General features: G+C 34.9%; 1 protein-coding gene across 2 annotated transcripts; it reads left to right on the top strand.

Moving 5' to 3' along the window:
• The first annotated feature begins 1455 nt into the window (after positions 1 to 1455).
• On the top strand, positions 1456 to 5865 carry LOC109156445. 2 transcript variants are annotated; one of them, XM_019304317.1, is made up of 5 exons: positions 1464 to 1886; positions 1982 to 2041; positions 2116 to 2437; positions 4576 to 4701; positions 5384 to 5863. In XM_019304317.1, the coding sequence occupies exons 1-5, from the start codon at positions 1605 to 1607 to the stop codon at positions 5497 to 5499; spliced, it is 906 nt and encodes a 301-aa protein (XP_019159862.1). In that variant the 5' UTR covers positions 1464 to 1604; the 3' UTR covers positions 5500 to 5863. The 2 variants fall into 2 exon arrangements, with proteins under 2 accessions (XP_019159864.1, XP_019159862.1); XM_019304319.1 differs by lacking the exon at positions 4576 to 4701 and having other exon boundaries at positions 1456 to 1886; positions 5384 to 5865.
• The last annotated feature ends 6244 nt before the right edge of the window (positions 5866 to 12109 follow it).

The raw sequence follows: 12109 nt of genomic DNA, 5'->3' as shown, positions 1-12109 counted from the left end.
TGTTTCCTAGATCTCTATGAAAATAAAATGCTTATTACCAACTAAACTAGTTCAACCTTTGGTAACTTTTTTGTTGGGATGGGGGAGGGGAACAACTACCCACTCCCTCCCCTCCCCTCTTTGGATCCGCCCCTATATATGAGTAATATTATATGCTAAAAAACAAACAAAGTAATTGTATAAAAATTATAAAATTTTATATGGGTTGAGTGTATTGTGAAGAGCTAATATTTATATCGAGGTTCTCCTAGAATCTAAGGGGTATAAGATGCAATCATTAGGTTAAGTGCTTGAATATGACATTGACACCCTCACGCATGACCGTTTAATGAGATTATTAATGATATTTGACATGTATGGTTAGTTATCTAGTTACTCGGTCTCCTCACCAAACTCATGCATTCTCTTTTGTTTTATCTTATATTAAAAGGAAAAAAAAAAACATACTTTATAGCTTCAGATTAAAAAAAAAAAATTGCCCCCAAAACTTGATCTAGTAGATGAAAAGTTTCATTTAAAATTTGATTTCAACGACATACCGAGGGGTTTACCATCCTAATGCAATGGAAAAACTCGAGTTATCAAAAATATATACGAGTTTGGTTTCTATTTCAAAATAAATGTCCATTTGATTTGGTTAATAATCTAAATTAAACCTTCATTCCCTATTTCTTGAAAAATTAATCCAACTTTATTTAATAGAAATGGAATAATTGTTCTAGATTTTTTTTGTTTTGTGGAGAAAGACCCACCCTCTACGGGGAAAGAAAAACAACTACCACACTCTGGTTGCACTTGCCCCAAAGGCATCCGCTGCTAGGAGGGGATTTAAGTTTAACGGCGGGTTGTCGAGCCACGTAGTACCCCAATTCGCGGTTTGTCCCAGGTTGGCCAGATGGTCCGCGCATTTGTTTCCCTCTCACAAAGTAGCCAATATTTTACGGTCCTTAAAAATGGAAGAGGAGCACTCTTCTGCAATATTGTCTCCGTTCATGACCGCCACCACGGAATCTAAATCTAATTCAAAGTTGACTTTACTTAACCCCTGTTGTTTGCCAGCCGTACACCCTCCTTAGGCCTCACAGCTCTGCGCCAAAACTATTAAATACCCCAATATTTGTCATAAACCTAAAGAGTCACTCCCCTTTGTGATCACGAGCAAGCCCCCTGCACTCGCCAAACTCATACTTCTCTTGAAAGCTCTATCAGTGTTAATTTTGATCCAACCTGTTTTCGGGGATGCCAACACACCCACATCATCCTCCCACTTCAACACACTTCTTTTTTAAGAAAACTTCTACAGTATCCACAGCCTTAGATTTATTTATTTATTTTTTTAATTTTAGAAAGATATTATTTTTAATACAAAACTTTATTTCAAGAGTTCCAACAAGTAGCCGGTGATTTGTTATAGTGTGAGGTGCAACCACTAGACCTCTAACTCAACCGCTTTTAATTAAAGCCCGGTTTTCGTCCTAAGCCGCTCGCTTTTTCATTGTTATCTCATCTCCTCTCATCTCCTCTCATCTCATCTCGCCTCCTCTCTTCCCTATCAAAAACCGCTAGGAATCTCCACTCTCCTCGAATCATTCCTTTGGGCCTCCATGGATTCTTCTTCAGACCTGCATGGTAAAGAGCCTCCTCTCCTTCCTCCTCCTATTTGGGTCGCCGATTCCCTGTTCGGCTCCGAGAACTCGTCTTCCGGCCTCAGCACGCCCTTCGGTTCCGTCGGCTCCACCAGAACTGAAACAGAGAGCGACGACGACGAAGGCGAGGATTTCCTCGCTGAGTTGACTCGCCAGATGGCCGGTTATATGCTTCAGGATGAAGATGATGAGCCGAATATTTTGGTTGAAGATCATGAACACTCTCCCAAATTCAAGGAGGTAAAATTTTTTTTAGGTATTTTTCAAGTATTTTTTGGTTCTAATGTTAGTGAAGATCAGATTTCGATTTGATGTGTGGTTATGGCTATTGCCAGGAACTTGCGAACTCATCTGCGAATTCAGACTCTGCAAATTACGCGATGAGACCAATCGAAGTAAGAACAAAATCAGACAATCCTTTTTCCAATTTCTTCTTCTTCTTCAATAACAATACTCCATTATTTTACAGGTTTACACGATGAGAGACCAATCATCCTTGAGAAAACAGAGTAATCCTACTCCGCGAGGAAGACGAGTCGCGAAAACCGAGTCGATTCATCCACGAGTTGAGCACGCAGCGGAGGCGGAGCACCACATGCCGAAGAAAGGCAGAAGAAGAGGAAACGGACATGGCGGTGGAAGGGCCCACACGTTGAGAAGCGGGTCGGGTATGCAGGCGGTTTTCCTCGGAGGCTCCGGCTACGTAACCGGTGCTTCCAGTAGTGGGACAGGCGTTTTCATTCCCCGTGGTTGCAACTACCACAGCCAACCCGAACCCAAGAAGAAAACTGGTACGCTTTAAATTCTGTTCTAATTTATAAATTAGGAATTTAATTTTTCCCTTTAAAAATAAGTGAATAGATTAAAAAAATTAAAAATATTAGTGTCCTTTAAGTTAATAAAGTTGATATTATTTTGAAATTGCCTAACAAGAGAATGAAAGAATATAATTTACCATATAAATTATAAATTACGTTCTTATAAAAATGTCTCATTGAAATATTTGACTAATTATTGTCGTTTTAAGTAAAAATTATGGAATGATTCCAAAACTTTTTCTATAAACTATAAAGTAAATTCTTATCGATTTGTCTTTTAATGAAAAATGACTCGATTAATTATTGTCGTTTCAAGTAAAAATTAACTGAGCAATTGGATGAGTTCTATAATAAGGATTTAGATGTAGAAAAGTGTGATAAGTATATTCCATGAATCTTATTGTATGCTATAAAACCAATTAAGATTCCTTTCTTGTATGGGAGTAATGTTTGAGAATTGAGAGTATCTTCTGTGTACCACCTGCCATCTAACTTTTTCAATGAAAGAACCTTTTACCAATATGCTGGTCCAGAGTGGGGTCTTTTTTCCGCCAATTATTATTGTAACACTTTGTTTGCGATTGCGACGTGTCAGAATGCTCACTCTACTACGTAACTACACTACCACACCTTCTCCATCTCGAAAATTTCGGCTACTTGATTCTATCCCTATGTTAATTGGGAAAATTATACTTTTTTTTTTCTTAAAAAATTCTTAAAATGTAGGGTAATGGTAGAATTTATCCTTTAAATATTGGTAGTGCTCACTTTTAAATTATCTTTTACGTTGCACTTTCATTCTTTTATTAATTTTTTATGCTTATTTTTATTCCTGAATTATATTAAAATTGTAAAGTTCGTCCTGATGTTTTGTTATTAAAAAAGTGAAAAGTGCAACGCTAATGATAATTTAGAGCTGAAAATTGCAATTTTTCTTAATTATTTATGGGAGGTAGAGGTAGAGGTGTGTGATGACTAAGGCTATCTAAAAAAAAGTTGTTTCATGCTTGATAATATTTTAAAGGAACTAAAAAGAATTCAGAGTAAAAGTTATTCATAGTGTTCTTTAAAAAAAAAGTTATCTACAGTAAAGATTATCAAGAGTATATGGTGTTGAGAAGAGTTTGGGTTGCGAGTTATTGTAATATCCGAATTTTCTGAAAAATGGTTCTTAAATTGGGGACAAATTTCACTTTTAAATTAATTTTGTGGTGAAATTAGGGTATTAATTTTTTTTTAGAAAAGTCAAATACTTTATTGTTTGATTCACTGTTAGCTTTTTAAATGAAAAATTACTAGGATATGTTGAACAGATATTACAAAATAGGTTACTCATAATGTAATTTGTTGTTTTTGGTAATTGACGGTGGGGATCTTTGGGTTGGGTTGGGTTGGAAATTGGAATCGGACGGTGGAAAGGTGGAGTGACAGCGAGAGTAGTATTTTGGTTTTTGTCGTGGAATCTGGAACATGGGATTGGAATCTAGATCCACCAATGCCAGTCAAGCTTATCCACTCCCCTGCGGCTGTCCACTCCATCCACGCAACTCGGCCGACATTTCACCCATTTCTATCCACTACTCTTCTTTTTCCTTCTCTACTAATCGAGATGAGATATTCTTTGGGATAGTTTTAGCCTTTTTTTTAAGACTAAAAATTACTATTTTAGTCTTTCAATCATTCGTTAAAAGACAATAGAGCGACTAAACTACACATATATAACTATAATAAAAATTGTGTAATTGATACTCCGTAATTATCAAAACATGAATAATTGAGAAATTATAATCCCGTTGTTTTTTTTTTTTTTTTTTTTTTTTTTTTTAATTACTTTTAGATTTAAAGTACTTCTAGATGTATTTTATGGGATTAAATTAATTTGAAATGATATAAAATTTGATAAAAGGATGATATTTAATAGGTGGATGATTATTATATTTATTATTCTAAATATCAATCAATAATATTTTAAAAGTTAATGGCTCTTTGGCGTTGCAAAGGTGGAATAATTGAAGTGTGTTTATTGATTGATTGGTTTGTTAAAATATTATTAGTATTGAAATTGTGTTGTGTGCTGATGTAAACGCTTGTTGACTATGATATGAGAATAGGGTGCTCTACGGTCTTAATACCTACAAGAGTATTGCAAGCTCTACAGCACCACTTCAGCACTATGGAAGCCAAGTCACAATCAAACACCTATGCTGCCTCTCCTAGTAATCGCCCAGTACAGTTTGGTACATGTCTTTTCCTACCTTCATTTTTTTATGGACCACACGGGTATAAATTGGGAGATTGAACTTGTTACTTAATCTGTTTAACTTATTTAATTAATGATTTAATATCCAAAATGATCATCGACTATAATGAATTTTTTTTTTTTTTTTTTTAAATTTCGTTCTAACAGCTTTGGTGGCTTAATGTAGTCTTAGACTTTTATGTTTTTGCTTAATTTAGTCATCTTTTTGTTATTTTGTCCATTTGGTGTTAAATAAAGGAATAATTTAGTAATTTTCATATTGACATCTCTTTACTTCTAACCTGTGAAGTGCGAAATCTCTATTTCTTTTATGAATTACTCTCAAATTTGATCCATAGGTCCTGGGAGTAATTCGTAGACTAAAGAGGGATTTCACATTTCGCGTAGAGAAAGATCATTATTGAAATTATTGAATTGTCTCTTTGTTTAATACCAATTTGACGGAATAAATAATGAAGGACTAAATTGTACAAAAAAAACAAATATCTGGGACTACATATTATCAAAATCGTTTAGGACGAAATTGAAAAAAACCACTATAGTCGAAGTATTAACTCTCTAATTAATTTAAACAAGTTAATTGTAATTACATTATTTACGTTTTTTATGGGCTTTTTATTAATAAATTTATTTATTTATTTGTTTGTTTGGCGTTACAGCTACGGGGAATAAAATAGAAGACTCGCTTCCACAAATAGAACAACATTCGGACGTCGAAACGCAACCGGCAACGATCGACCAGGAGATGCAACTACCACAAGAGTGGACTTATTAAAGTCGTCGAAATTCCGGCGGGGTTGGGATGATGTACATAAGTTAGGTTACTATTATTAGTATTATTTGGTATGAAGAAATAAATAAAGGGCTAGCTAGGATGTGACATCCGAATAATGGAATCTGTGGGTAGTGAAGTTCGTGGGGACTGCATGTGAGGTGGATAATAACAGATTAAATTGCTGCGGCCTTCATTTTCTTCTTTGCTGATGAAAATTAAGGGTGGGTGGGTAATAATTGTATTGTTTATATGATTAGATGTGGTTTAGTGCGCTTGTAATAAGAAGTGTCGATGATTTTGATGCAAGAAATTGGAATGTGCATAGCAGTAATTGTTGAATGATGAAATATCGGAAGGTAGATCTTCTTTATTTTTTATTATAAATTATTAAAAAAAAAATCAACAGTTTCAACTTTCAAGTAGGTACCCTGTTGAATTTTAAAAACAGTAAAGTTTAATTATTGGTTTTAAAATTAATGTATTAAGAAATATTTTATTAAAAAGTTCTAAATGAGAGGCTCATTGTTTATTTTATTTTATTTTATTTTATTTTATAGTAACATACTTTCCATCCCATCATTGTTGTAACACACCCAATATCTATATTATGAGATGTGCAGTGTAGAACTAATGCAATTTTTCCCTTATTTTATAAACTCTATAAATGTTAAAGAGCAAGAATTTAAATGGTTATATCTCAATTTTGTCATAGAAATAGTTAATTTGAAAAACTTTTTATAAACTCATGAAATCACATTTTATTTAAAATATATTTGTTTTGCTGGCATAGCGTGAACCAATCTAAATTCTATATGTGCAAGGTTGTATGGGTGGCAATTTAAATGATCATTCTGGAATAATCTTATATTCACAATTTTAACTAAACTAGTGTCTTGTGGATGTTTTGTATTTTTTTTTTCAATTTTTATTCAATTTTTTTTTTGAAAGGAACAACTTTTATTTAATTGAACCTACAATACATAAAAAATGAACTTATAAAAAAAAATAAAAAAAATCAACTAATCGAACATCTCAACAACTAGTCACTCCTTCGACCTAACATTCCATACTTCCACGTGAGCCACCATGCCCTCTTCCTTTACTACTGTTGGTTCAACCGACTCTCTTATCTTCCACCCGTGACACTCCTCGCACTCCCCAACCATCTAGAGGCCTCTACCTCCAAAACTCTAGCTATTTTCAAGAACCCGTCCGTCACCTCCATCGACGTACCCGCGATTTGCCCCCACACAGACTTTCCTCCTGCCAATTAATTACCGACTCTCCCGATCGCCCCAGCATCTTCTGCCTCCTCTGGCCCCATGTCTTTAGCACCCTTAACTCCCCTACCACTCCTTGCTGTCCATCCAAATGGCCTCATCACATGTGGTCCTGGTTTCTTCGAGGATGTAGACTTCCCTCCCTCTTTGACCTCTATTCTCAACAATGGCGACTTCATTTTTGCTCGCCAACTACTCAACTCTTCCACGGAGGTTATCCTAGACAAGATCCCTCGACGTGTGGTTATGTCGAAATCTCGCTCCAGGCCATTTAGTAGGAATTTCGATTGCCCCCTCACCCTCTTTTTGATGAAATATTCCAATACCTTGGTGTAGTATCCAACCAGCTTCCGCCAAACTCCTTCCGGGTACTCACTTATTTTTTGACCCTCTACCACCACCACAACATACCCACCACTGGGGTAGAAATAGGCCGAGCCAAGCTTTAGAAAATTAGGCTTGAACCTGTTATGAAAATCAAAAGTCTAAGATTTGACCTAAGCTTGTATGTAGGCTTTTTGTTAGGCTCAAGCCTGAGCCTACAATAGCAAATTATGCCATGGACCAGTGTCCACATTGCAAGGTGGATTCGAGTTATATTCACAATTTTTGAACTGAATATTTACAATTTTAGATTTCAATACACAAAATTACAGAACTCAATATTCACAAATTGCATAACTCTATATTCACAATTTTTGAACTCTATATTCACATTTCATAACTCTATATTCACAATTAAAAAAACTCTATATTCACAATTATAGAACTGAATATTTACTCGCTGAGTTGTTTTCAATAATTTTTATTTTTTACAAAAAATCATTAGTTGTGAATACTCAGTTAAAAAATTGTGAATATAGAGTTCAAAATTTGTGAATATAGAGTTTAAAAATTATGAATATAATCTGGATCCACCTTGCAATGTGGACCCTGATCCATGACATAACTACCCGCCTACAATTGGCTTGGCTTGGCCAGAAGCGCTTTTAAAACCTTTTTAATATTTAGACTATTAAAAAGGCTTCAAAGTAAGTCCTACTTTGAGGCTATTAAAGCCTACATATTAAGACTTTTTAAAAACTTTAATAAGTATATCTCAATAATTTAAAAAATATACCTAATACAACACTAATACATAACTAGATAAGTATATCACCAAAATGCAAAAATACTAACATTAAAATATAAAAAATAATAATAAAACAAGTCACGACTTCAGCATGCTCGTTAACTTGTTTATAAATAAATTCAATTGTACTATTATTTGTCATTCTATATAATCTCATAAATAGTTAACAATCAACTCACATAATTAAATTATGACATTTCATTAAATATTATAACAGTAAGAACAATTAATAAAAAAAAAAATTAAATAATAAGAACACTTATAGCAGGATTAGCAACAATGTTTGTAGTTGAATTATAATTTAGAATGAGATTTTGGAGGTGGAGGGTTAGGGTTTGGTAATTATATATACTTGGGGTTAATTAGGCTAGGACATAGGCCCCTACAGGGGGCCTGGCCAATTCCCACCTCTACCCACCACCCTTCACTCTTTATTCAACTCTTCTTGGTCTCCCAAGTAGGCACAACATCGATGCACTAGTACACAAATGTACATAGAACACTGACTTTAAGCAATTGTTTTAAAAAGAACAATGGTGTATTTTTAAACAAAAACACGGTGGCATAATTGAAAATATTTGAATATGAATCTGCGACCGTTTTTAAAGAAAATTGTCGCGGTTTGAAAAAAAAAAAAAAGCGCAGGTGCTCTTCCGTAATTGTTCCTTCACAAAACAGTAGCGGAAAACCAACCGCATTAAAAAAATAAAAAATTCACAATCAACATTAAAGTGCGATTCATCAAATCTTCTATTCCCTTATTCTTCCAATATCCCCCCCGCCCCAGCATTTGATGCTCCAACTCCAGCTTCATCATTTTCATCTTCACTTTCATCTAAAAAAAAAAAAATAACATAATCAATTACGTGTAATCAAACTTGATGCTCCAACTCTAACGTAAATAAATCAAACTTGATAAAGAAACTAATGTTACCATTTGTAGAAAATCCATGTAATTAGTTACGTGTACAAATAAGAGCTTGTACTTTCATTGGGAGGAGGCGGATTCTATATTTGTTCAAAATATGAGCACCAATGCTAAAGGCGGATTCCAATGCTACTCTTGTAATAGAAATAGAAAGAACATCACATGCTATTTTAGCAAGCTCCCCATGACGGTGTTCTTTTTCTTTCCAATACAAGAGCACATCTATATCATCCAACTGATTTAGTTGATCATCTTCAAGTATTTGTCTAAATTAGACTTTATATCTCCACTACCAATTTGGCTTCGATGACGATAATCAACATAATACTATATAATTTAAGCATTAACACAATTACATGTGTTAATAGTTAATCAATAAAAATAAGCAATAAAAAAATATAATTAATAATGAATATGAAGTAAAAGGAATTTAACTTACACCAACATTTATTTTCATTCAATTTTCCTTGTCCTCAAGTACTTCCCAATCCTCCCCTTACTACTCCACACATATTTGTTGTTGAATAGACTGGATAGTCTTGTGATTGAGAAGTAGAAACTCTAGAAGATAGAAGAACCAACCTCTTATTCCTATATTCATTTTATAAAATGTATAATTTCATCTTGATCCATTCAATCTTGACTTGACAAGTAAGTGGATCAAGCTTCTTATAACAATATTTCACACATTGCAATTTCAACATTGGGTCAAGAGTAGCTCCCATTGCAAGTATTACATACGTACACTATAGTCATCCTAATACTTGTCAAACTTCAATTTCATGTTCATAGTCGTATCACTTATTACTTCATCCTCACTTTCTAAATTTTTGACCAACGAGCATTCAATCTTCTAAACTTGCAAAAAATACAAATGTGAAGCAGGATAGGGTGAACATGAAATCAAATTAGTGATAGCATATAATGGATGGATACAAAAATGCACACATCTTTTCTCCTCTTGACAACTCTTCATCCGAAGTACAACACTTGTAATTTCTATCTTGTAATTCAAGAGAGCAAAAAACACAACGATACCTTATTGTGACAACCCAAAATTTATTTTTCTAAATTCTATTTTACGAAATTCTAAAATAGCCATTTTCACTCTTCCAAAATTTTGTTTCGAAAATGATGTTTGAATTAAATATTTTAAACCGAGTTTTTAAATAAATTCAACGCCGAGATTTATTTTATTTTGAAAATTCTAAATATTGGGTACATTTATGTACCAAGTTTTGACCCAAAAAGTCAATCTGAGTGAAATCGGAAAAGAACCTGTGAAACCTGAACCAAGTGTTCTAACTAGAAAACATTTTTTTAAAAAATCTATTTTTGACCCCAAGTTATCCAAAATTCACTTTCTAGACTTTGGTCCATGATGCAAGGTGGACCATGAACCTTTCTACTCTTGTCTGATCTCATTGAAAGCAAGCCAAAATTCTCATTTCACCCTCAACCAATCATTGGCCTTCTCACCTAGGGTTTTCCACCCTATATAAACAACACTATTCATTTGTATTTCCCCGATCTCTTCCCTTGCCTCTCCACTCTTGAGCTCAAACAGTAAGTTTTTAACATTCATCTCCTCCATTCATTTTCCATCCTACCTTAAGGTTTCCTTTTCTCTTAGTCTTCAATCTCTGAGGTTTCTTAGACTTGGTTTGTGTTGTTGTTTAAGGCGTTTAGGTGGTGAAAGAAGTGGTATTTGAGTAGAGAGGAGGTGGATATCAATACAAAGAAGAAGAACAAGAAGATGTATAAACCATGGACTCCCAAACCTATATTTTCATCTCTGTTAACTGCCTTTCTTGTGGTTTGATGTGTAGAAATGCTAAATAGATGTTGTGGTTGAGCTATATGTGTGTTGTAGATGATCTAGGATTGATTTGTTGTGGTTTGGAAGATTTGGTTTGCACTGGTTTTGCTTTGCAGGTGGTGTTAGAGGTGTCTGGTGCACACAGAAGGTGCACCAAATCACCCCACGGAGCTAGCCAATGGACCTTGACAAGGTCTGTTGGGCTGCTCAGTGGAGTAATGGGTCAGGGCAACGAACCTTGGCTTGGTCTGTTGCCATGATCGGCGGTTTGGCGAAGCCCAGTGGCGGGGCATCTCAAGCCCCGTCACCAAGCTCCGCTAGACCAACTGTGGTTCTGGTCGGGCCCTTTGTGGCTCAGTTACGCATTGTTCAAACCAGGACTCGTGGGCCCTTGAGGCTCGGACACTCGGGCTCGTTACAACGCACTTGTGGAAGTTCGTTTCGTTAAATTTGGAGTTGTAAAGCATGATTTATAGTTGTTTTTGTGAATTTTGAGTATGCTGTTGTTGTAGTCTGTGAACTACCAATGTTTGGAATTGAAGTATCTGAGCCTTATTTTGTGAGTTGAGAAGCATGCCTAAATACTTGTTAGTATTTATTGAGAAGCTTTGCTAAATGTTTAAGAATTTTGCATATGCAGTACTTGATTTTATGAAATTACAGTGAATGAGAGATTGAGTTTTGTTTCACAGTGAAGGGTTGTTTTAGTTCATTTCATTGTTAAATTGCATCATTGGCTCTAAGTAAGCCTAAGTTCTATTTCAAAAACCTATATCTATTTTGGAAAATCATAATCATTTTGCATTGAGAGTTGCATGATATTTGATTTCCTAAGTTGTGAGAAAGAGAAGTTGATTGAGATTATTTGTGCATGAGTTATATCTATATGTATCTATTGTGAGGCAAATTGGTTTTTGGAGGCCCGTTAGGACTATGTCCTTTCGGAAGAAAATTGAAAGAAAGAAAGTTTGAGAAAGATATGGACATTGCGGTCCGATGTGAGTAACGAGGCGTATTCCCACGTTACTAGGTTGGAAACTACCCGCCGGGCTTGGAATCCCGGTTAGGGGGTGTGCACACTGACAAGTACGATACCTGATTCCACAGAGTTTGAGTTTAGAACCCGAGAGAGTGGTTCTGTGAGCGAGATGGTTATTAGACCGGCTAGATGCTGAGCCCGGACAGGTCCATTCACACATGGTGAAGTTCCTGCCTCGCCCACATTTAAAGATGAGAAAGTGCATCTGTGTGACTCAAAGAGAAATAAGAGAAAATGAGTCTGTGTGACTCAAAGTGAAAGAAGATAAAAGTGGATTATTGTGATTCAACAAGAACCTCCAATGAAAAAGTATACATTTGTTTTGAGCGTGAGAGTATATATTTATACTTATTGCATCTTGGTTTTTCATTTCACTTGTTTGCATGTGTTGCATTTAGATATTGTTAAGTTG

This window comes from Ipomoea nil, unplaced genomic scaffold (assembly GCF_001879475.1).
Source record: "Ipomoea nil cultivar Tokyo-kokei standard unplaced genomic scaffold, Asagao_1.1 scaffold2705, whole genome shotgun sequence".
NCBI lineage: Eukaryota > Viridiplantae > Streptophyta > Magnoliopsida > Solanales > Convolvulaceae > Ipomoea > Ipomoea nil.
The sequence above is the reverse complement of the archived record's forward strand: the minus strand, read 5'-3'. Positions and strand labels throughout refer to the sequence as shown.

Excerpts from the sequence above, each read along its gene's own strand:
- LOC109156445 (XM_019304317.1), top strand. The coding sequence starts at position 1,605 with ATGGATTCTTCTTCAGACCTGCATGGTAAAGAGCCTCCTCTCCTTCCT. Across the intron at positions 2,438-4,575 it reads CGAACCCAAGAAGAAAACTG|GGTGCTCTACGGTCTTAATA; the intron begins GTACGCTTTAAA and ends ATATGAGAATAG. Across the intron at positions 4,702-5,383 it reads TAATCGCCCAGTACAGTTTG|CTACGGGGAATAAAATAGAA; the intron begins GTACATGTCTTT and ends TTGGCGTTACAG.